General features: G+C 41.0%; 1 protein-coding gene across 8 annotated transcripts in view; it reads right to left on the bottom strand.

Moving 5' to 3' along the window:
- The window catches only part of LOC135460382 (secretory carrier-associated membrane protein 1-like), a 114,127-nt gene that overhangs the window by 22,115 nt on the left and 67,805 nt on the right, over positions 1-24,207 (bottom strand). For 3 of the 8 annotated variants that reach the window (XM_064737191.1, XM_064737184.1, XM_064737188.1), the window contains exons 2-5: positions 20,258-20,356; positions 19,286-19,397; positions 12,099-12,227; positions 4,140-4,299 (exon numbers count right to left, since the gene is read on the bottom strand). In XM_064737191.1, coding sequence (XP_064593261.1) covers positions 4,140-4,299; positions 12,099-12,227; positions 19,286-19,397; positions 20,258-20,356 — 500 coding nt within the window. Of the gene's footprint in view, positions 1-4,139; positions 4,300-12,098; positions 12,228-19,285; positions 19,398-19,971; positions 20,189-20,257; positions 20,357-21,770; positions 21,896-24,207 lie in introns of those variants that run through there. The other 5 variants (XM_064737186.1, XM_064737192.1, XM_064737185.1 and 2 more) reach the window with 3 other exon arrangements.

The following is a 24,207-nucleotide window of genomic DNA, read 5'->3' as shown; positions in this document are numbered from 1 at the left end:
TAGTATAATTTTAAAATACTGGCAACTCTCTGTATTTTTAATTTATCTCAATTTCTACCCACATTGTAACCAGTCATCAACAAAAGTTAGACCAAAATTAAAAATACTCTTCTCATTTTTAGCCTTAAGAATGTAAGAATTTAGTGTACAAATAAATGCAAGTTAGACTATACGATTCCTCAAAGATGTGTAGGTACAGCAATATCTTCTTGGCTAGCAAAAATAAACATCTCAGTCTAAAAGTTATGCTCAATGCTCAACTGCAATTTATGGCTATCAGTCTATCTCTAAAAAAAATTAGTGCATTTAAACTTAGAACATCCAGATTCTTTTCAATCTGAAAAGGAAATTAAAAAAAATACTCTGAGAGTATGGGAATTTAGAATCTCTACATGCTGATTTTCACCAAAAAAAGAGTTCAATTTTGCAGTCAAACCAACCATTCAATTTTTCAAGACTAAGATACCACCTGTCAAGCTTGTCAAGGTTTTCAAAATTCAGACTGCTAAAAACTAGGAAAATATTAGAATTTAATCAATACGTACCTGATCTACTCATTTTTAAGACTATCAGCCTCCTTCAATTACAGACACTACAGGTCACTTAGCAACATAAGATTTTTTAAGTCTATGGTTTTATGAAGTTCATTCAGGAAGCCAAATATTAAAGACATCGTTAACTATTAACCTGCCCATGAAGGGATACAGATTTAATGAAAATTTTCCTTAAAACTGTTATCAGCTCAATACAAAATTAAATATTTCCTACAAATACTATGTCAATGGTAAAAGCTATAAATAGAATCAAACAGAATATTTTCAGTTGGAAGCGACCTACAATGATCATTCAGTCCAACTGCTTGACCACTTCAGGGCTGACCAAAAGTTAAAGCATGTTATTAAGGGCATTGTCCAAATGCCTCTTGAACACTGACAGGCTTGGGGCATCGACCACCTCTCTAGGAAGCCTGTTCCAGTGTCTGACCACCCTCTCAGTAAAGAAATGCTTCCTACTGTCAGCTCTGAACCTCCCCTGCCTCAGCTTTGAACCACTCCCATGTGTCCTGTCACTGGATCTTAGGGAGAAGAGCTCAGCACCTCCCTCTCCACTTCCCCTCCCCAGGAAGCTGTAGAGAGCCATGAGGTCACCCCTCAGCTTCTTTTTCTCCAAACTAGACAAACCCAATGTCCTCAGCTGCTCCACACAGCACATTTCTTCCAGCCCTTTCACCAGCTTGGTTGCCCTTCTCTGAATACATTCAAGGACTTTCACATCCTTCTTAAGTTGTGGGGCCCACAACTGCACACAGTACTCAGGGTGAGGCCACATCAGCAGTGAATACAGCAGGATCATCGCCTCTTTTGACCAACTGGTTCTACTGTGTTTGATGCCCCCCAGGATGGAGTTTGCTCTCTTGGCTGCCAGGGTTCACTGCTGACTTATACTGAGCCTGCTGCTGACCAGAGCCCCCAGATCCCTTCCTGCAGGGCTGCTTTTCACACATTCCTCTCCCAATCTATACTTGTGCCCAGCATTACTCTATCCCAGGTACAGGATCTGGCACTTGGACTTGTTAAATTTCATGCCACTGATGGTTGCCCAATGCTCCAACCTATTTAGATCCCTCTGCAAGGCCTATTGTCCCTCAGGAGAGCCAACAGCCCCTCTCAGTTTGGTATCATCAGCAAACTTGATAATGGTGCATTCAACTCCTGCATCCAGATAATTGATAAAAATATTGAACAGGACTGACTGGCTTTAAAATTGAACCCTGAGGGATACCACTAGTGAATAGTCACCAGGCAGATGTAGCTCCATTCACTACAAACCTTTGAGCGCTGCCCTTACATCAGTTCTTCACCCAGCACACCATGAACCTGCTCATCCCACAGTTGGACAACTTGTCCAGAAGGATACTGTGAGGGACAGTATCAATGGCCTTCCTAAAATTGAGAAAAAACTACATCCACTGCCTTCTTTTCATCCACTAGGCAAGTTGTGGATGCCATGGGACAGAGAGAGAGAAACGGCAAGTGTTTCTCACAGCGGCTTGTGAGAATTTTCAGGGAGTTGTAAGAATGTGATAACTTGTTAGTATAAACAATCTGCAGGTGGTGTTTTTCTACTTCGTCTTTCTGTTCTTCTCAAGGATGGTGTATGAGAATGGTGTTTTGTTAACTAGCCAATCAAATAGAATGTATTGTATCACTCTATATAAACCGTGCAGTTCTCTTGAATAAAACCTTCTTTTGCTCTTTCTACAATACTGCCTCTCACCTGTTCCTGTGTCATTCTCGGCGCAAGAGTGACAGCAAGTGACATTTATCATAGAAAGATATCAAATTAGTTAAACAGGATTTTTTCTTTGTGAACCCACATTGTGCCTGATGATTGCATTGTTTTCTAAATGCTTTTCAATAGCACCCAGTGTAATCTCCATAATTTTTCCAGGTACTGAGGCTAGACTAACAACACATCTATAGTTCCCTGGGTCTTCTCTCATGCCTTTTCTGTAAATTGGAATAGCATTGCCTAGCTTCCAGTCAGCAGGGACCCCCCAGACTCCAAAGATCTTTGGTAGATTATTGAGAGGGATCCTGCCATAACATCTGCTAGCTCCTTCAATACCCTGTATCAGAGCCCCACAGACCCTCTAAGGCCCCACAGACTTGTGAACATTCAACTGATACAGCTGGTCCCTCACAATTTCAGTGTCCACAAATGGAAAGTGACTGTTACCACACTCACAGTCCTCTGACTCAGTCTTATTAAAGAATAAGACAATAAAAACATTTTATGCCTCTCCTTTTACTTTATCCCTATTATTCAAGTGACCATCATCATCAAGTAGCAGTCCAATATTTTCTTTAGCCCTCCTCTTGCTATTGGCATACTTTGAAAAGCCCTTCTTGTCTGATAAAACACTTCCCAGTTTAAATTCTAGCTCAGCTTTGGCATTTCATGTCCTCTTGCTGCATATGGGAACCATGGCTGGGTAATTTTGCTGCTAAGCCTGACCTTTCTTCCAGAAATCATACAATTTCTTTTTCCTCTTGAGTTCCACAAGGAGCTCATGTTCTTTTGCCTCACTTGCTTGGCTTTTGATGCAGTGGAATTGCCTGCTCCTGCACTTTTAAAAGGTGGTTCTCAAAAACTGACCAACACTCGTGGACTCATAAGCCTTCAAAATCAGGGTACTCTGCTAGGTAGCTCCCTGAATAGCTTAGAACTCTGCTGATATGGTTTCTTGCTACATTGAAAATTTTAAACTCAACCATTTCATGGTCAATGTTGCCAAGACAATCACCAATCATCACATCTCCCATAAGTCCTTCTGTATTCACAAACAAGTCTAGGAGGGCATCTTTCCTAGAGGGCTCCCTGAGGCCTTGTGTTAAAAAGCTCTTTCACGAACTTCAGGAATTTCCCATGGTTGCTTGTCACAGCAATATGGTATTCCCAGCTGATATCTGGGAAGTTGAAATCTCCTCATAAGGACAAGGGCTACCAATCCAGAGATTTCTCCTAATTGCCTATAGAATAAGTCATCACGGCTTACATCCTGGCTGGGTGATCAGTAATAGACACCCAATACATCTGTTTTTCATCCTCCTCATTCTCACCCAGAGGCTCTCAACCACATCATCCCTAACACTAAGGTCTGTACAATCAAACCTCTTCCTTACATACAATGCAACTCCTTCACCTGGCCTGCTCTGCTTATTCCTCCTGAACAGCCTGTAGCTCTCAATTTCGGCAATCCAGTCTTCAGACTCATTCCACCAATTCCCACTAATACCAGTGATATCATAGCTCTGGGAGCTGATGCTTCCAGTTAACCTTGCTTGTTTCTCAAACTATGTGAATTGATGTACAAACATTTCAGATGCATTCCTGGACCTTCAGTGCTCTCAGGAGCGAATGGTTTTTAAATATTTTAAAATATATTCTATAATATTCCTAACTATTGCCATCAGCATTTCAGATACAGCAACTGAATTAATGGTAATTGTTCTACTTGTTTCTAATGAAATTACATTGAAGGATTATCTTAATGATAAACAAATTCTGGAATGTTAATGCATTTCAACAAGTGAAGTATTTTTTTTAAAGATCTTAATTCAAGCTGAAGTTCTTACCTGAAAGCTCCATAAAGTGGTCTGTACCAGCAGACAAAAGAACAAGGGGTAAAAAGCAAGAACCAGAGGATGCTCAATACAAAATCAACCCCTCGTGTAGCATCAATGTAAAACCAGGCCAAACATCCAAAGATATTAAGAAACAGTGTCACTGTATGGACTGTAGAAGCATAAGCAAAGAAAAATCTTAGTTAAATTATGTTAATAAAATAAATTATTACAATTGTTAAAGTAATACTTAAACTGTGCATTTTTAAACAAAACATAAGCAGGCTGACAATAAACCAATATCCTCTCTCAGCATTATGCTGATTTTTATAGTTTTTTAAGCTTAAGGCTAAATATTCACAGCTGAAAGTAGTGAACAATAAAATTCAAGTAATATCAGGCATGTAGCAAGGAAAAAAATCAGTCATCAAATATTTTCAAACCTAAAATTATGAAAAAAGAGGCTTCTACAGTTGCAATAACTGCTACTTCTACAGTAATTACTAGATATTTGTACTTTTTTAACATGCTAGTTATTTTTTTTCTCTTACAATCAGGCAACTAAATGAGTGCAGGACTGTCAGCCTTAATATTAAATACAAAAGGAAAATTTTCCAACCCTCCCCCCCTTTTAATGAGAAGCTCTTTGTTTTACATGTAATAGAAAAAAAAAGTCAGCTAAGGAAAAATGCTTCTCAGTAAAAGATCTGCAAGAACCTATTCTAGATCCTTTAATACATGTTGAATACTCAAATATTTCTTATAATATTGGTCCTAAACATCTGCTTTTTTTGGTTCTCAGCTCTTAATACCGACATTTTTGCATTGGCAGATCTAGTTACAGGTTAACTACTGAATTTCTACTAAAGAAAATGCATTGATATTAAAACCTCACAGGTTATTTCAAATATATTTACCTCTTGGAACAAAAAAGATACAACAGTAGTAAGCAACATTACAGATACTGCTTTCATGCTATCTGGCACTGTCAGGAACTGAAATGGTTCATGCCTTAAACATTGTTATGAAGTGTTGCTCACTGTTGGGAATTTAGCTGCTAGAGAATGGAAAATTACAAAGCTGTGGCTAATTCCAAGTCCTGCACCTGCAAGATAGTGTGTCCTTGGGCATAGCTGTAGTATGATAACAAATAGTGAAAGAGACATGAGAAAAGAGAGATGTAACCCCTAAGGAATGGGGAAGAGCTGATGTTGTGGTGTGGCCAATGGACAGTGTAACTTACAGAATATTCATGAGCTTATTACTCGCTGTATAAGTGTCTGATGCTCTCTTCAATAAACGGAACTTGCTTATCACTCATATTGAGTGTCCGAGTCTCCCCTCACCGATAAATGGCTCATCCCCGACAAAGGCCTCTTTCTGCAACAGCTCACTATAGCAAAAACTGTATAAAGAGGCTACAACCACAGAAGCCTCCCCGAGGAAGGAACTCTGGACTGTGAATTAAGCTGCCTAGATAAGATAAAGAGCACACACTATTGTTTAATCACCTCAGGTCTAGGGAAAAGCAAAAAAGCCTGAGGGAGAAGAATGCATCCACATGAAAGCCAAACATAGCAGAAATTCTTCCCTGGCTGAGTTTGGGGTGGGAGAGACCACAGCCCCCAGAAGCCAGGTTTACACAGACTCCACCCTGAAATGAGGTGGCGGGGAGGAGGTTTCGGGTGCAACCTCTGGTCAGAGGCAGTGAGCACCTGTCCTCCCTTACACAAACTGGCTGAGCTGTGGAACCCCCAACCCCACAGATCCATTAAAGACCCCCCCCCCGAAGTTCCCCCTAGAGTAATTCCTGAAGCCTTGCACCACAGTACTGCACATGATGCAACAAACCCAGAATCCATAGTAAGAGACAATGGCAAATTCCCACCCACCCCCCCCCCCCCCCCCCCGAGGTGCCTGGGTTTTCCTACCTAGTCTGAGCATATATTAACCCATGGGATTCTATGCTTTTTGGGGGTCCCTTCACCACTAAGAAGACCAGCTGGAGAGGATCAATGGAACATTGTTAGGATTCACAGGAGGTGATATTTTCCTTATTCTGTCTCTGTCACTCTCTTTCTGTCCCTCCACCTATTTTCTGTTGGAATGCTGGGAGACACAAGACAGATGATGGACTTTGGACCTGGTTAACATAAGAGATGCGATAACAGGATGCCTTGGCAAAAGCAAAAGGAACTTTGAAAATTAGATCTAGATTGCAAGAAGATTAAATCCAGCAGGTTTACTGGAAAAAGAAAATCTCATTAAACTCTGCAAGCAAGAGATGTTGTAATAGGCATAAGTTTGTGTATGTGATTTTAACCTAATCATTGTAGTACACATTACTAGTCTCCCTGAAATAGTATATAAGCATTTTTATCCCACAATAAAATCGGATTCTGATCACTGAATCAGTCTTCCCCATCTCTCTCCATAACCAACAAGTCACCAGAAACAGAAAACTGCATATTTTTAAACAAAGAACATTTAATGTATCTACAACTTGGTACTGCTCCAAGAGGTTAGGAAAGCAACTCATTTTAGAATTTGTATGTGCCTGCTGCATAAAGCCCAAGAATGGATATAAATCCAAATTCCTACCTTCTTTTGATGAATATGAAAAAAATTTACAAAGGGGTATTCTCACTTTTTCTAGTCAATACTGGAAAATAGGGAGATGCCCAAGATTAATAGAAAAGTCCCCATTCTGAAGGAGTTTGACCTTTCCAAAATTATTACTTTTTTTTTGTAACTGCAGTTACAAAAACAGGACAAGTTTTAAAAGAATACCATCACTGCAGAAGAGGGTTGAAGAAACGTCTCACCCACTACTGATACTAGCACATAACCCTGGCAACACAGGGGTCTACTTCACTACTGTCACAGAATCTCAGTCATAAAAATTGAGTATTAGCAAGCTACAGACTAAGACAGGAATTCACTGACAAGTCTCCCTTCAATCTATTCACTCTTCTCTATACCTGCTGCAAGCCAATGCCATCAAGTCACCTAGATAAGCTTTGTGGTTGTATGAATACACAGGTGTTTTCATGTTCAGGGTAATGGTTTAAATACCTTCCAACTACTTCTCTCTTCAAATTTAACAGTGATACATGTTATTAGAGATAATGACCACCTGAGAGCTGAAATGGCCTAAGGCTTTAGCAGAAGTTTGCATCATGCAATGTCTACATGACAATAATTTCACAGCTATACCAATACAGCACTCACTGAAATGATCTAAGAAAGCCTGATTCTAATTCAGCTGTGGAAGCAGGTGAGGTCAATAAAAAAAGTCACTCATGAGTTGCTCTAGAGGGACCTGGACAAGCTCAAGAAGTGGCCCATGGGGATCTCATGAGGTTCAACAAGATCAAGTACAAGGTGCTGCACCCGGGTCAGGGCAACCCCCAGTATCAATACAGGCTGAGAAACGAACAGGTTGAGAGCAGCCCTGCTGAGAAGGACTTGGAGGTGAGTGCCGGTAGATGAGAGGCTGGACATGAGCTCTCAATGTGCACTTGCAACTCAGAAAGCCAATCGTATCCTGGGCTGCATCCAGAGCAGTGGGATCAGAGAGGTGATTCTGCCTGTCTACTCCACTCTTGTGAGGCCCCACCTGGAGTACTGTGTCCAGCTCTGAGCCCCTCTGTTGGAACTCAGGGCATGGGGAATATTTCCCTGATTGTCCTGACAGGTCCTGATTCCCAGGAAAACACTGCTTTTAACCTTCGTCCATGGAGAGGGCTTCCAAGACTTTGGGATGAATCAGAATCTAAGAGAGTGTGAAATAGGCTCCTTCATGAAGAAGTGTTGGTAGCACAGAGTGATTGGTTAGAAAGAGCTACAATGCAGGTGCTATGTAGCAGACAAATAATTAGATATTGGTAGAAAAGTAGAAATAAAGTACATTTTAGGAGTTAATTGGATGAAACAGCTTTAAAAGACCTTGAAACTATGCATCTTGTGACCTTTTTGGCTGTCTCCTCTGTGTGTGTTAAGTATGGTGCAGACGGCGTGCAGAACTTCTGATAAGAGAAAAATAAACAGCAACCTGAAGACCGAAAAAAGTCCAGTTCATCTCTCAGTCCTGGCATAGAACATTTATTAAGGGGTCTCTCATGCAGGGGGCCCCAGAGGGGTCTCCCACACCCACCAAAACAGGAAGGACATTGGCCTGGGGGAGCAAGTCCAGAGGAGGGCCACCAAGATAATGAGAGGGATGGAGCACTTCTATGAAGAAAGGCTGAGAGAATTGGGATTGTTCAGCCTGGAAAAGAGAAGGCTTTAAGGAGACCTTAGAGCAGCCTTCCAGTACCTACAGGGGACTTAGAAGGAGGCTGGAGAGGGACTTTTCACAAAGGCATGTAATGACAGGACAAGGGTGAATGGCTTTAAACTGAAGGAGGGTAGGTTTAAATTAGATATTAGAAAGAAATTGTTTGCTGTGAGGGTGGTGAGACACTGGAACAGTTTGCCCAGAGAGATTGTAGACTTTCCCATCCCTAGAGGTGGATGGAGATCTGGACAACCTGGTCTAATAGGTGTCCCTGCCCATGGCAGGGGAGTTAGAACTAGATTATCTTTAAGCTCCCATTCAATTCAAACCATTCTAGGATTCCATGATTCTATGAACATTTTTCTTAGTGTAAGCTTCCTTGTATAGAAGAACTCTACTTACATATACATTTCCTGTCTTAATTAATTGCACTTTATAATCCATTAACAGTTGAAAGTTAATTGTAGATAAAGATCACAAGTTGCACTTATGCTATTAGGCATCTACATTATTAAGATGATTATTTTGTAGTCTCATTTGGGACTGTATGAAAATAGATTTTTGTAATAAGTTTCATTTCAGTAATATTTTATTGATGGTATTCCTGGGAAACCAAAGTCCTCACTGGGTACACAACAAAAGAATGCTTCTTTCCAGGAACCAGCTGGACTATCACCCTGTAATGGAATGCCTCAAGGGGAATGGGATACCTGCAAAATGGAGGGCTTTGAAGACACATGGAAACTGGCAAGTGAGGATAAAGCTAGCGAAATCTGATTGTACACAACCTTGAAGCACATCAGAGTGGTTTCAAATGTAGTTTAACCTTTTATTCCTTGTCTGTCCTGATCTTTGTGGAGAGGGAAAGACATTTGCAAACACACCTTACAAGTGACACAAGTATTTCTCATCAGAAAAAAATATATTCTGAAACAAGCTTAGATCAGCACAGAACACAAGAACATACTACCAAAAATGTGGAAGTATTTTTTTTAACTCTACATGGTACATTAGGACTTCAGCTAAAATATTTGACATAGCCCACATTCTCCAGTTCTTGATGATACACATTAAAAATCCCATAATAATATGGAGTAGACCAAGTGTCAAATCTGTAAGACAGCAACAAAAAACAGATCTCTAGCAAACATGATGTACAAAGAAAGGCTGAGAGAACTATGCTAACTTTGACAAATGATGGTGGCAAATGGGCATAAATCTATCTCTATAACAACAGTGGACAGAACAGGGAATATAAACCATAGGAAGGGAAAAATTAAATTATATAATGGAAACACTTTCTAAGGATAAAGATGACAACATACTAGAACAGGCTTGGGGGGAGTTTATGAAGTGTCCATCCTTTTGGAGGTTCTCAGGAACAGGCAAAACAAACATCAACAGACTGTTATATGTACTACTGATTGTATCCTTAGACAGAAAATAGCTGGAAAACAGGCTTTTCAGACAAAAAAATATTTGGTGCCAGATAGCAGTCAAGAGACATTTCTGTAGTAACAGCAAAAAAAGATCAAAAAAGTAGTGCTTGATGTACAGAGCCAGGCAAACTGCTGTTCTATCTGCAAGCAACTAGAACAGCAATAGCTGCAAAAACAAGATAGTATAGAAAAGCTCCACTGGCAGCTGACAGAAGCCATTGTTAATTGTTTGCTGTAGTTCATAAAAACATGGGAGCAGTCAGCCAGTTAAAAAAAGAAAAGCTCTCCCCAGGGAAAAAAAAATTGTGTAAAGACAAAATCACATCAAGGAATCTGAAAACTCTGATTTCAGATACAAATAGAGAAAAGATGGATGAATTCACAGAATAGGGATAGAAGCAGAGATAAAGAGCATTTAGATCTGAAGCAGGCAAGTTTCCTCAGATGCATACAGACCAAGACTAAAGATATAACAATTACTACCAACAAAAGCAACACCCAAAAAATGAAAATTCAATAAAAAGGTGTGTTCTTAGGGCTGCTAAAAAAGGAAGAGGAAAACTAACCTACTTTACAAAGTGTTGATCAGGCAGATTTATCCAAACGTGATTATGTTCACTGACCCCTAGACCTTACAAAATCTAGGAAGTTTTGGAAGAGGAAATAAAATGTAGGGTAGAGCAACAAGGAGAAGCAGGTTGGTTTGCTATGGTAATGAGTGCCTCCACTGAGGAAGCAAAGCCACTCTAATGATATATGATCCAAATCCCATAGAAATAAAAATCACAAAGATTGAGTCAACATCCAGCCCTAAGGCACAAAGTTCTATACTCAGTCTTTTTATTTTTTTAATCCTGAAATGGATTTTGTCTTTCTTTTTCTTTATTATGCCCTTTTCCATCTTTCCTTCCTGAGAAATCCCTAAGTCAGAGAGCACAAAAGGTAAAGAAGGAAAAGAACAAGAGGACTCAGTTAAAAATCTCAGTCTACCTGGAAGAAAATCTGTCATCTTAGTATAAGAGCACACCTCATATACATTTTGAAATACTATAATATCACTGCTTCCTTTATTGATTGACATAAGTAGCAAAAAGAAAAACAGTATTAATATTCCAATTCTCGCTGCCCAACTTCACCTCATGTTTGAAACATATGGCACTTTTTAGAATTCAGTCAGGCAAATGGCCAGAATTAGTAACTATCCTAGAATTTTGGAGTACTTGATCTTAGATTTCATATAAAACTTAAATATCTGTGAGATTTATGAGTGATTAGTCCCACCTTCTACAGTGAATCCAGTTGTTTAAAGATTAATAATCCAACAATGACTATAAAAAGCTGTGGATTACTATGAAGTGGAATTCACTTGTTTCAATGCTGACTGCTCATTTTATGTTTTTCAGTGACATGGTTCAGTCGCAGTAATAAGATTACCAGATTACCAGGCAAAAGTATGCAGATTTGAAAAAAAATACAGAAGAGTTCTAAAATTTACATCCCCTTAATTATCATAAAAATATGTTAATGTCATCAAAGCACCTAAATCTTTGGAATTTCATCAGTCTCAGGGTATTTATTAGGTGCTCATCACACTGGACAAGGCAGAAGAGACAAATGTCATGGCATTTGTACATTTGGTTTATTCAGCATTTCTCCAGTCAAAACATAGCACCTGAATGAGAGCATAATGAACCCTACAAAGACTGTAGAGAATTTTTGGTGTACAAAGGACAGTTGTAATATGGACTGATTTTTCAGCTAATTTAATTTACACTATTTTTTTAAAACAGACTAAAATTATATTGTCTCCACTATAAACTAAAAATATTTTAAACCATATAAAACTGTTATTATAAAGCAAATGGATATTACACTTCTTAAACTCAGTCTATTAACACCGATTGCAAATTATACTTTTTAATATATAAGCTGATTTTAAAAACAATAAAATTATTTCTAGATTAATAAATGGTCAAAGCTCATTTTACAAAAACAGGGATAATAAAAACAAAAAACTGCACTATACCACAACTAATCTGCATTGGGTAATCCTCTTCCTTTTTTCCTGTGGAAATTTCTATTAAATAATCCAATACATTTAAAACTGAAGCTAACAAAAAGATTTCATTTCAACATTTGACTTCTGAATTTAAAAAAAAATCTCATTACAGATATTGCAAAAGCAAGAGTAGCAAGTATGTATCATCAAGTTCAAATATGCGCTTTGCCTTTTCTTTAAATGAAAATACTTACACATCCACAAATAGTACATAACCTTTACTGTCTTCTGGAATTCTACAGGAATGTCTACAGAAAAGTCCTGGTAGAAACACGGACCTACTGGAAAATTATCAGGAAGAGGTGGCCAGTTATTTTTTCTACCTGCAAATCAGAAAGAAAAAAAAGGTGATTTATAATACAGTTTAATCTCTGTATGCCAGAAAGAGATGCATTTGGACTTGTTCAAATTGTTTTATACATAAATTTCACAAGTGTATAGATAACTTGGGCTACCAAAACCCCAAAGTTTTATTAGCAATCCTCACACAATAATAAAAATAAACTTCAGAAATAAAATACAACGAAGTACAAGACAGATCAAGGAAAGTACAATATTTTATCTATGTAAAAGACTAATCAGGCATCTGACAGTTCCTATAAAGTCATGAGAAAAGAGAATTCTTCACAAAACAATTTCTCAGGTTCCTTGAGTTTTAAATGTGCATTTCTCTAAGCCCCACCATACTCTCATACTTTGTAGAACACAAAGACTGGGGACTGAAAAACATTCTTCATTCTCAGAATGCTGATATTTGTAATACCTGGATATCTCTAACACTTTGAACCAGTTTCTAATACACTTTACAGTCAAAGCTTTACCTAAAAGCCCGTAAGCCTGAAGAAAAGCAGCTATTTAAATGGTGTAAACTACTTCTTTTTGTTACAAGAAGATTCCCTACAGTATCAATATATTTTGATATAGTTGTGTGACAAAGTGAGGATACCACAAAGGTCAGCACAGTATCAGACACTTGGATTTCCTGTATGCTAATCTGCTCACAGATAAGAGTATACATTCTGCAGAACACAAGTAAATGCAAGCATAGACTCAGAGATTCAACTGAGATAACTACAAAAAACCTTTACCATAGCATTTCAAATTCTGTATGCAAGAGATACATTAATTACCATATTAGAAAAGTGGAGCTGAAATAGTGACTAACCTAAAGAAAACTTTATTTGAAATTCTGACAAGGTTTTGCTTGCAATTGCTATCTTCAACCATGCCTTTACTAACAGTTTATCTGTATTGGGTGGGGCAGAGCTGGAGTTCATTTTCCCATAGCAGTCCTCCCAGTGCTGTGCTTTGCATTGGGAACTGGAAATGTGTTGAGAACACACTTGTGTTTTGGCTACTACTGGCACAGCATCAGCGCTGTCTCTCCAATATTCTTCCCCCCAGTCAGTAGGCTGGGGGATGGGCAAGATCCTGGGCGGGGAAACATCCAGGCCAGCTGATCCAAAATAACCAAAGGGATATTCCATACCATATGATATCAGCTCAGATATAAAACCTAAGGAAAGGAAGAGGAAGATGGGGTATTTGTTGTTTGTAGTGTTTGCCTTCTGGAGCAACTGCTATGCATGCTGAAGTCCTGCTTCCTGGGAAGTGGCTGAACATTGTTCACTGATGGGAAGTAGAGAATTAACCTCTTTTTTTTTTTTCACTTTGCTTGTGCACATGCAAACTTGTGCTTTTGCTTTAGTAAAAATACTTATTTCAATGTACAAGTTGTTTTCCATCTTATTTTCTCTCCTCTATCCAGTTGGGAAGGGGAGTGGTAGAGCAGCTTGGTGGGCACCTGGCAGCCAGCCAAGGTCAACCCACCACATAAGAACAGAAAACTTGCAAAAATTACACACTTGCATTATTTCTTTTGCCATTCAGAAAAGATGAAGCTGGTAGTTCTGTCCAAACAGGTACAAGGCACTAATTATCTGTTAAATTTTCTGCCACTTCCACTGACCATTTGTGGTGGTTCTATATGGCTTGTTTTTTGGTGAGGAGGGAGGAAGCCAGCCATGGAAGTGATTTTCTGTGAGAAGCTGCTGGGGACTTCCTCCATGTCTGACAGAACTCGTCGCTGTCTGGCTCTGAGTGAAATGGAGGTTCTTGGAGTTCACTTGAGTTAGCAATATGAATTAAGCATTTAAATTTTAGGTTGTAGAATTATGTGTTGAATTTTAGCCTTTTACTTAAGAAATCTCTGCCATAGTACAAAGGGCATAGGAAAATGAAACATTTCTGAAGCTTCTTGCATAAAGAACAAAACCAGGAGAAGACCAAGGAATGCAAGAAACCCAGATAAAGAGGCTCCTCTGTCTCCAAGCTCATCAAGAGCGACAGACGTACTCAGATAAGCACCAAGGGACCACAACGCACACACGCACGCACAATGGGAGAAAAGTTCAAAAGTTCAATCATGAGGAAGACCACAATCTTCGGCCTCAGAGACTGCCAAAGACCCCCATGTGACCACCACAGCAAGCAAGCATGCCCACAATGGTGTGGATCTTATTACCATGCGAGGAAAGGACAGGCGGGGCCAGGGGTTGAATATGTATGAAAAGGTTGTGTAATGTAATGCATATGGAACATCTTCGTGAATAAAGATGTGGGTCAGACCAGGACTCGGGGCACAAGCTTTCATGAGAGCTATCTCGCCTGTGCCGGGCACTGACATACATACCTACTTCATAACTACATCAGGTTGTGGAGTCTATTTATTCTGCATATTGCTTCATGAGAATAGGCATGCTGCTAACCCAAGTAGAGAAGCTGGTAACACCTCTATGATAACATATTTAAGAAAGACAAAACCACAGGAAGCTCTCTTTTCCCCTCGCCTCCAAGGAGTGGTGAGGGGGCCAGCCGGGCCCCTTCCCTGCAGAGCCAGCTGGTCCCTTTCTTGGCGGCGCCGCTAGGCCATGCCGCCAGGGACCATACTGGCACTGTGAACAGCCATGCGGCCAAAACTAGCGCCAGGAGCGACCACATGGCTGGGGCTACGTGGCCGGGAATTCGTTGCCAAGATCGGGGCAGCCAGGGCAGCACCACGCAGCCGCGGCTACCTCGGCATGGCTCGCAATGAATTTGTTTGCTTTTATTTATTCAGTGCCCCACATGAGGAAAAGTGTGGAGTGGAGCCAGCAGCCTGCACAGCTAGTACAATGCCGGTGAGGACCACGTGATGAGCAATGAGAGACATGACAAGCAATTCCCCAATGCAGAGCCTGGACAGAATCAGCTTTTCAGTGCTGCAGAACTCTATAAAAACTTTTCAATTGATAGAACTTGAGACCAGACAAAGACCAATTCTCTCCCAAATCAGAGAAAAGAAAAAAATGAAGACATATGAGAAAAACAACATGGTGACACTAAGGTCGGTGCAATAGAGGGAGGGGGAGAAGGAGGTGCTCCAAGCATCAGAGCTGAGATTTTTCTGCAAGCCATAGTGAGGACTATAATACAACAGTTTCCCTGTAATTCATGAAGTGCATGGAGGGATGCAGAATTCACCTGCAGCCCACGAGAAAAAGGTTTTCATGCTGGAGCGTGTGGATGCTGAGAAGCTGTGATCTGGAGAGAGGCTTGTACAGAGAGAGAACCCTTGCTTCCAGAGACAGAAGATGAAGACCCTTGCTTTTATACTAGAATAGCTCATCCTTAAAAACAAAACCCCATTAACTAAATGGCCCATGAAAAAAAGCAGTTGTGGGAAGACTGCTTTGCCCGTGGGAAGGATTTCATATTGCAGCAGATTTGGGCGGGACTGCTACTTGTGCAAATTAGAACCACAATAGAAAAGTTCACAGAGAACTGTCTCCCATGGGAAGTACCCCATGGCATAGCAGAAGAGACTCTTCTCTTCAAGTGAATTGAAGAAAGATTTTTAGAAGTGACAAAAGGACTAAAAAGACCATGTTTTTGTCTCCCTGTGCTGTCGGTGGGAAAGAAAGTAGGACTGGGGGTGCAGCAAAACACAGAAGAAGATCAGATAATTATTGTTTTCATTTTTCTCTGGGGTTTCTCAGCTTCCCAGGAAGGGATTTTTCAGAAAATATGGTGGCGACACCTCTCTCTCTCGCCTCCTGATTTAGCACAGTTTTTGCCCTTCTTTTTCTGGACCTCAAGGCAGCTCACAGTCCATCCCACACATAGTCTTCAGGTGTTAAAAGAGATTATGATAAGTAGACACAATGACTAAGCAATTTTGGAGGCATTTTTCTTATCAGGTCCTTACATAAACTCAAGTGCAATACTGCGTAGAAACTGAAAAGAGAAAACTGAGGACATCATAGAATTGTTTGGGTTGGAAGAGACCTTCAAGATCATTTAGCTCCAGCCCCCTGAAATGAGCAGTGATGCCTTCCACTAGACCAGGTTGCTCAAAGCCCCTTCCAACCTGGCCTTGAATGTCTCCAGGGATGGGGTGTTGTATTGGGTCTGATTGAGATAAAGTTCACAGCCCTCACAGTGCTGTGCTTTGCATTAGTAGCTGACAGGTGTTAACAGACCAGTGTTTTGGCTACTGCTGGGTAAGGCTGTCCCTCTGACATTCCTTCCCCCATCAAAGGGATGAGTGGGCAAAATCCTGGGAGGGGACACAACCATATAACGTCAGCTCAGATATATAAAGCTAAGGGAGGGAGGAGGAAGGAGGGGTATTTGTGAGTTTTCAATGTTTGCCTTCCTGGAGGAACAATCACAAGTGCTGAAGCCCTGCTTCCCAGGAAGTGTCCGATCATCGCTGCTGATGGGAAGTAGAGATGGACTTTTCCCTTCACTTATGTGCACACAGACTCACTTCTTTCTTTCTTTCATGGTAATAAAACTCCCTTATCTCACCCACTGTTTGTTCTCCATCTTATTGTCTCCCCTGTTCCACTGGGAAAGGGAGTGATACAGTGGGTTAGTGGGCACCGGGCACCTGGCCAAGGTCAACTCACTACACTCATCTACAACTTCTCTGGGCAACTGTCCCAGTGCCTGACCCCCCTTTTGGTAAAAAAATTCTTTTTACTATCTAATCTAAACCTACCCTCCTTCAGTTTAAAGCCATTTCCCCTTGTCCACTTACAACATACCCTTGTGAAGGGTCCCTCTCCAGTTCTCTTGTTGGCCCCCTTTAGGTACTGGAAAGCTGCTAAAAGATCTTCATGGACCCTTCTCTTCTCCAGGCTAAACAGCCCCAACTCTCAGCCTGTCTCCATAGCAGAGGTGCTTCAGCCCTCTGAGCATCTTCGTGGCCTCCTCTAGACTTGCTCCAACAGCACCAGGTCCCCATCCTTCTTATGTTGGGGGCCCCAGGGCTGGGTGCAGTACTCCAAGTGGGGTCTTACAAGAGCAGAGTAGAGGGGGAGAATCACCTCCCTAGACCTATTGCTGAGCAGACCTACCAGCTTGAAGATCTTTTAATTTTTGTCAGTTGCATATGACAAGTGTCCTAAATGTGCAGCCAGCATCTTGAATGCAAATAGCTGGAGTACTATTGCAAAAGACTTTGTTGTCCAATCAAAGTATCTCTAAAATGTTTCCAAAGGAGTTTGCATGAGTGTGACAAGAAAAAAATCAGAAGGAAAGGAATATTGTTCTCCTCATTCATAACATACAATTTCTCATGTGCAGTACCTTTTATGCAGTCATTTGGCAAAACTCCAATATTCTCTTTCAAGCTTTCAGAGCTCTCTCTTCCCTATTAAACCTTCCCAAAGAATCCTTTAGATTCTTCATGGACTCTCCAAGCACTTGGATGTGAACAACTTGTCATGGTTTAGAAATGATATTCCCCAGTTCAGTGCTCCCACTGTAACCATGACAGCACTCACTTCCCTTCCCCCTCTAGTAAGCACAAAAGGCAAAGATGACAGGTTGAGAAAAACAATTTACTGGAAACAGCAATGAGATAAGAAAATGAACAGTAACAGCAACAATAGTAATAAAAAAAGGTATAAGACAAAGAAACTATTTACACAGAAAGTCTGTGGCAATATCAACCATTTTACCGGCCATGCTTTTTCCCCGTGGAAGGAGCACCCTTCTTCTCAGAAGCAAGAGAGAAAGTCCTTTTCCCCCACCCCTGGCAAATGACATAAGGTAGTATGGAATAACCTCCTAGACACTCCCACAGCCACATTACTGCAGAAAAGAAAAATTAACTCTGTTCTGGCCAAAACTAGGAGACAACTGCAACATAATAAAACACTAAATATCCATTTTAGAAATATCATGAAACATGCATGCAGTATCAGAGTTGTTTCCTATGATATAGATGAACAAGACTGTCCCTGAAGCCTGAAAGAGACAAGTGATCAATATAGATCATCAATATAAGTCAGTGAAATTAGATGAAGAGCAATATATGGAGAAGAATAATAAAAAGCAAGCAAGCAAGCAAAAAATTATCTGGGAGAAGAGGTACAGAGATTTAATATAGACATTGAAAAGAATAAATACTGAGAAAATAAAAATTGTTTAATGTAGGGACAATATCATCATGATTCTTTTCCTTAGAAGAATAGCTATTCCTTATTCCCAGATCCTAGCAGATGAGTGACATAAAGTTTCTAAGAATTTGAATTACTAAGTGGTCTTGCAATCTGGAATTGTGCTGCTGTATATTCCAATAGCCACAGCAGCAAAAACATCTCAGCACATGTGGAAATACAACAGTCAGATTTCTAGATACAAGTGAAAAGAACATGCAACATCAACCTTGCATGGTGTTTTGGTTTGTTTGAGGTTTTTTAATTTCAGTCTAAAATTTTTCCAGTAGATCTAATTCTAGCAAAGTATCTTCAGTTAAGAGGATGTAAATTCCATATGTGAAATTGCAGTATAAAAACTGAAGGTTACTTAAATGTTGTGGCAAAATGAGATACAGATCTTAACTATGGGTTACAAAGCAACATATGAAAAATTAATAGAATATTAGTAATAAAATAAATCTTTCTGCAATTAGCATATAATAATGTCTGAAACATAGCCAAAAGATAAAAAAATGTTTCAAAAGAGCAAAATTCTCCTACAACTATAAATACTGACAGAAGAGAAATCAAAGAGATCTTACTTATGAAGTTACTTCTCAAACTGCTCCATTTCTATTCAACAGTATTACTTGGATATTAACCTAGAATAAAAATAGCTGATAGCAGAGAGTAACATGTAACATAGGCCTCATTTAAAATTTTTGCTGTGAGAATCTGCACAGGCCAGTTTTTATTCACTGCATTGTTCCAAAGGAAATAAATTTTCTTTTCCTGAGGAGGTTATAAAATCCCCTTTGATCTGTTTCACTACAGTAACACTGTAAAACTAAAACAGTTTCTAAGAAAAAGTGAAATTTCTGTAATTAAAAAAAAAACATTTTTATGCATACCCCCCTGCTGATTTACACTCTGCATTTCCCTTTCTTTGCGATCTAATTCAGCTGCTTTTCTTTCCACTTCTTCTTGACGCTTTAGCAGTTCTGCCTGGGCCAAGGCATGTTCCTGAACAAAATAAGCATTATTAGCAATTAAAAACATACAAACACAAAATTAATATTCCAAGTCTATTTTCCAAAATTTAACATCTTCAGTTATGAAGATCAACCTAATATTACACAAATTCATGCAGTAACTGATTACTTAAAGGCAGTATTCATTTTCATAAATTATTAGGAAAACAATGTTTATTTATAACATATACAACTTCAGAAGTGTATTTATATTACTATAATTGAAGGGAACCTAGTGCCTTGTTGTGGTGTGTTTTTAGCTTCCGGGTCCCTTTCTCAGGTGTGCCAATATTCCCTTCTCCCTTCCCCCTCTCCCCTTGCTGAGTGTGCCCTGTCAATCAGGCTAACATACCAGCAAGGCGTCGTGTGGTTGGTCGATTTCAAAGGATGCTCCTCAGGCCTGGGGGACATTGGCCCGTATAGGTGTCCCTAGTCCCTTGAGACCCTGCCCCTTTCACCTGGTTGGTAGCTCACCTGTCCCCTCCCCTTCCCCTGTCCCCGAGCTTAAAAGGTTAATCAGACCATGCGGCCTCCATTCTGGTTGGAGCAGTTGCCCCGGTTCAGACCTCTGTAACCATGGAATAAACATCTGGATATAACCCTCCAGCAGAATCCTCTCCTTTTCTCTCTTCACCATCGCCAGAAGCTCTCTCTCCTGAGGTAAACGGAGTTCCTGACAAGCCTGGACTCGTTCAGTGTCCTGCTGCAATCTCCAGCAGCCGAGGTATCTCTGGGGTAAAGCACCACAGAAGCCGCCTTTGGCTCAGCAGCGAGGTCAGACTGGCCCAGGCACCATCTAACTGGTAATATTGGGATCCATATTCCAATAGTGCCTGAAAGTTATAAACAAACCTTTGAAATTTGTGTGTAAGCAGGTGATTCTTCTGTTGGTTTCATTATTGCTGGCTGGGTACTGGGTACATGAGTCATTCTCACATTTCCTGGAGGAGGCTAAGAAAACAAGATACAGTTATAGGGGAACAATCTCCTATTCTAATAAGCATCTTTTCATTAAATCTGAAAGAATGAATCCAGTTGTTTTAAAGGAACTTTTACTGATTGTGATGGTGCATTCCCCCTTAACTCCTTTCCAGGAACTGAAAATCTGATATGCTCTGTGCAATACTTATAATTTTTAGGTTATAACATATACTCTGTGATGCAGTGTTTCACTTGTTTGTTTTTACACTGCACTATTTTCCATAAACACAACATGGAATTTTATAGATTAACAGAAAGTAAAAAGAATTTAAATTTTGTTCAGACATGAATACCAATAAGGACAGTTATTATTTAAAAGAATAGCAGCATTTAACAGTGATCTGCTCCTATTCTCAAACATGATACAATTTATTAATAATGTCTTCCAGAGCTATCTACTTCACAAAGGTTAACCAGAGAAGCAATGTGCCCGTATTCAAAAAGGGCAAGAAAGGGGACCCAGGGAACTACAGACCACTCAGCAACACCTGAATCCCTGGAAAAGTGATGGAGCACCTCACTCTGGAGGCCATGTCTATCCCCATGGATGACAAGAAGGTGATCAATAGTCAGCATGGATTCACTGAAGAGAAATTATCCTTAACCAAGCTTATTGCCTTCTATGACAAGACAACTACCTGGACAGATGAGGGGACAGCAGTGTATACTGTCTACCTGGACTTCAGCAAGGCTTTTGGCATTTTCTCACAGCATCCTCATAGGCAAACTCAGGAAGTGTGGGTTGGATGAGTGGACAGAGAGGTAGATTGAAAACTATCTGAAAGGCAGCATTCCCTGCTGCTCCTCCTCTAACAAATTGAATGCATAACCATAGCCAGGAACCATTCATACACGAAGCAGACCCCAGCATGTTTATAAACTTCTTACAAATCATTGCCACCAAGCCCAGCAGGATAGCTATTCTGGTCACTGCCCCTCTGCTATAAAAAAATATGTATTAAGGACAATACTAGAACTATTTCTGGGTAAGAAAATAAACCTACGGACCACAGAGGTATTAAGATCTCAAAAAACCCTAGGGACCAGAAATACATGCAAGCCTTCACCCCAACAGACATTATGAATTCAGAAAGCATGGCTATTAACTGCTTTAAACAAACAGAGAGTAATGGCAACCAAAATGTGCTCAAAACAGGGTTTTTCCACTCTCTCTCTCACCCCACGTTGGGTGCCAAGATTTTGTCCTGGTTTAGGGCAAATTTGGTAGAGAATCTCCAAAGGAGGGCCCCTCCAGAAAGCAAACCCACAGGGCCCCTCACCCAACTGGTTTAGGAAGAATTCCTCAGAGAGAAGTGGAAAGAACCTGTTTATTTAACAGGCACAGCACCCCCCAGTACACAAAATGAACAATACTGGATGACACCACTCTGAAAAAAGATGACAAATTCAGAAAGTCTCTCTTGGGGGTGGTCGCTCTGTTCTCAGTCCCTCCAGCGCTGGGGCAGCTGCTGCAGGCTACAAGGTGCAAACTCTTGGTTTTCCCAGGTCCTAGTCCAGAGCAGGTTCGAAATGGTCAAAAAAAAAGAAAGGAGAAACAGTTCAGGAAGAAATTTAGAGTGTTTAGCTAAACTAGCTAATGAGCAAAAGCAAAAGCAAGCAGAAGCAAAGCAAGCAAAAGTGAGAGAGAGAGCAAAGCGAAAAGCAAAAGCAGAAAAAGCAAAAGCTGCAGTCTCTGTGTCCCGCCAGGCTGATAAGAAACCCAAAACAAAACTTTCACTGTTCCGAGCCAGTCTTAAAGGTACAGAACATAATATCTAACATTAACAGAACACATGAATGGGAATGCAAGCATCATAATGCCACCCTAGGTCAAGAGTGTTGTGATCAGTTGCAGTCTAGTTGGAGGCCTGTCACTAGTGCTGCGCCCCAAGATTCAATGCTGGGCTCAGTATTGTTTAACTTGTTCATCAAAGACTTGGATGAAGGGGTAGATGCCTCCTCAGCAAGTCCACTGATGATACAAAGCTGGGAGGAGTGGCCAATACCCCAGAGTGCTGTGCTGACATTTAGAAAGATCTCAACAGGTTGGAGAGATGGACAGAAAAAGCTTCTGAAAGTCTACAAAGGAAAATGCAGGGTCTTGCACCTGGGTAGGAATAACCCCAGGCACCAGTACAAGCGAGGGGTGACCTGCTGGAAAGTAGCACTGCAGAAAAGGACCTGGGGGTACTGGTGTACAACAAACCGTCCATGAGTCAGCAATAAGCCCTTGTGGCTGTATTGGGTTTGCAGGACCTGATTTTTGGTAGCAGGGGGGCTACAGGGGTGGCTTCTGTGAGAAGCTACTAGAAGCTTCCTTCATGTCTGGCAGAGCCAATCCCAGGTGGCTCCAAAGATGGATGTGCAGCTGGTCAAGGCTGGGCCAATTAGCAATGGTAGGAAAGCATCTGTGATAACATCATTAAGAAGAAAGAAAAGTTGTTGTGCAGTTGTAATTGCAGCCAGAGAAGACCAGAGTGAGAACATCTGAGAAGAACAGCTCTGCAGATACCAAGATCAGTGAAAAAAGAGGAGGGGGAGGTGCTCCAGGCCCCAGAGCTGAGATTCCTCTGCAGCTCATGGTGAAGAAGATGTGCCCTGGCAGCCCATGGAGATCCACAGGGATGCAGAGATCCACCTACAGCCTGTGGAGGAGCTCCATGCCAGAGCAGGTGGATGCCCTGGCTTACAGGGCACCTGGCACCCAGCCAAGGTCAAAACACTACTGTCCACCACAGGGGCACAGGTCCTGTTAGGAGCCTGCTCCAGCATGGGCTTCCCACAGGGTCACAACCTCTTCTGGGCACATCCACTTGCTCTAGTACGGGGTCCTCCACAGGCTGCTCCACCATTAATTTCCATGGGGTACATGGAGAAAACTTGCCCCACAATGGTCTTCATCACAGGCTGCAGGGGAATCTGCTCTAGTGCCTGGAGCACCTCCTCCCCTCCCTTCTCCACGGACCTTGGTGTCAGCAGTTGTTTCTCTCACATATTCGCACTCCTCTCACAGCTGCTCTTGTGCAGCAATCCCCCCCCAAAGATGCTATCCCAGAGGCACTACCATCTGTAGAAGCTTGGAAGATAAGGGGGCTACTGTGCGTGTCTCAAACATTAATAGCCAGGACTGGTGATGTGATGTTCCCTCCCTGTGGGACACCATATGGGTAATGTAGAATGTAATCTTATCTCCCAACAAGTTGCAGCTGGACCCTATTACTAAACATTAGGAGCAGGCCAGATGATAACAGGCAACACCTGCAGCAAATAAGAACTAGTGGTATAAAAGAGTGGACTGATGGGAAGGGGAGTTGAAGGAGTTAGGTAGCTGCTGCAAGGGTCAGGAATAGGCAGTGCTCAGAGGAGCTGCCTATGAGAAACATTGAGGAGGTATGAAAATCTGAGGCTATGAAATCCATGCACTATATTGGTAATAGAACTCATGCTATATAAGACAACTAACTTCCTTCCTCTCCTTCCTCTCCTTCCTCTCCTTCTGTATTTTCTACCACTTTATCCAAAACCCACTGCCATGTGTTTACATAGTAGGTCAGGGACTAACATACCTATTCCATGCTAAGTATGTAATTAACTAATAAAATGATGCAAGCTTTTGCAGACCCTCTGGCTTTCATCATTCCTTTCAACCGCGAGCATCTATGAATCTTGGGTGGTCCCTTCCCCTTAAGAGTGGGAAGTCACACCACCATTGCTGATTGGCCTGGCCTTGGCCAGTGGTGGGTCTGTCTGGAAGTCGTCTGGTATTGGCTCTGACATCTGGCAGCTTTTCACAGAAGCCACCCTGGTACTCCCCAGATACC

This window comes from Zonotrichia leucophrys, unplaced genomic scaffold (genome assembly GCF_028769735.1).
Source record: "Zonotrichia leucophrys gambelii isolate GWCS_2022_RI unplaced genomic scaffold, RI_Zleu_2.0 Scaffold_36_1286893, whole genome shotgun sequence".
NCBI classification, from domain to species: domain Eukaryota; kingdom Metazoa; phylum Chordata; class Aves; order Passeriformes; family Passerellidae; genus Zonotrichia; species Zonotrichia leucophrys.
Note: the sequence above shows the minus strand (reverse complement) of the source record. Positions and strands in the feature narration are given on the sequence as shown.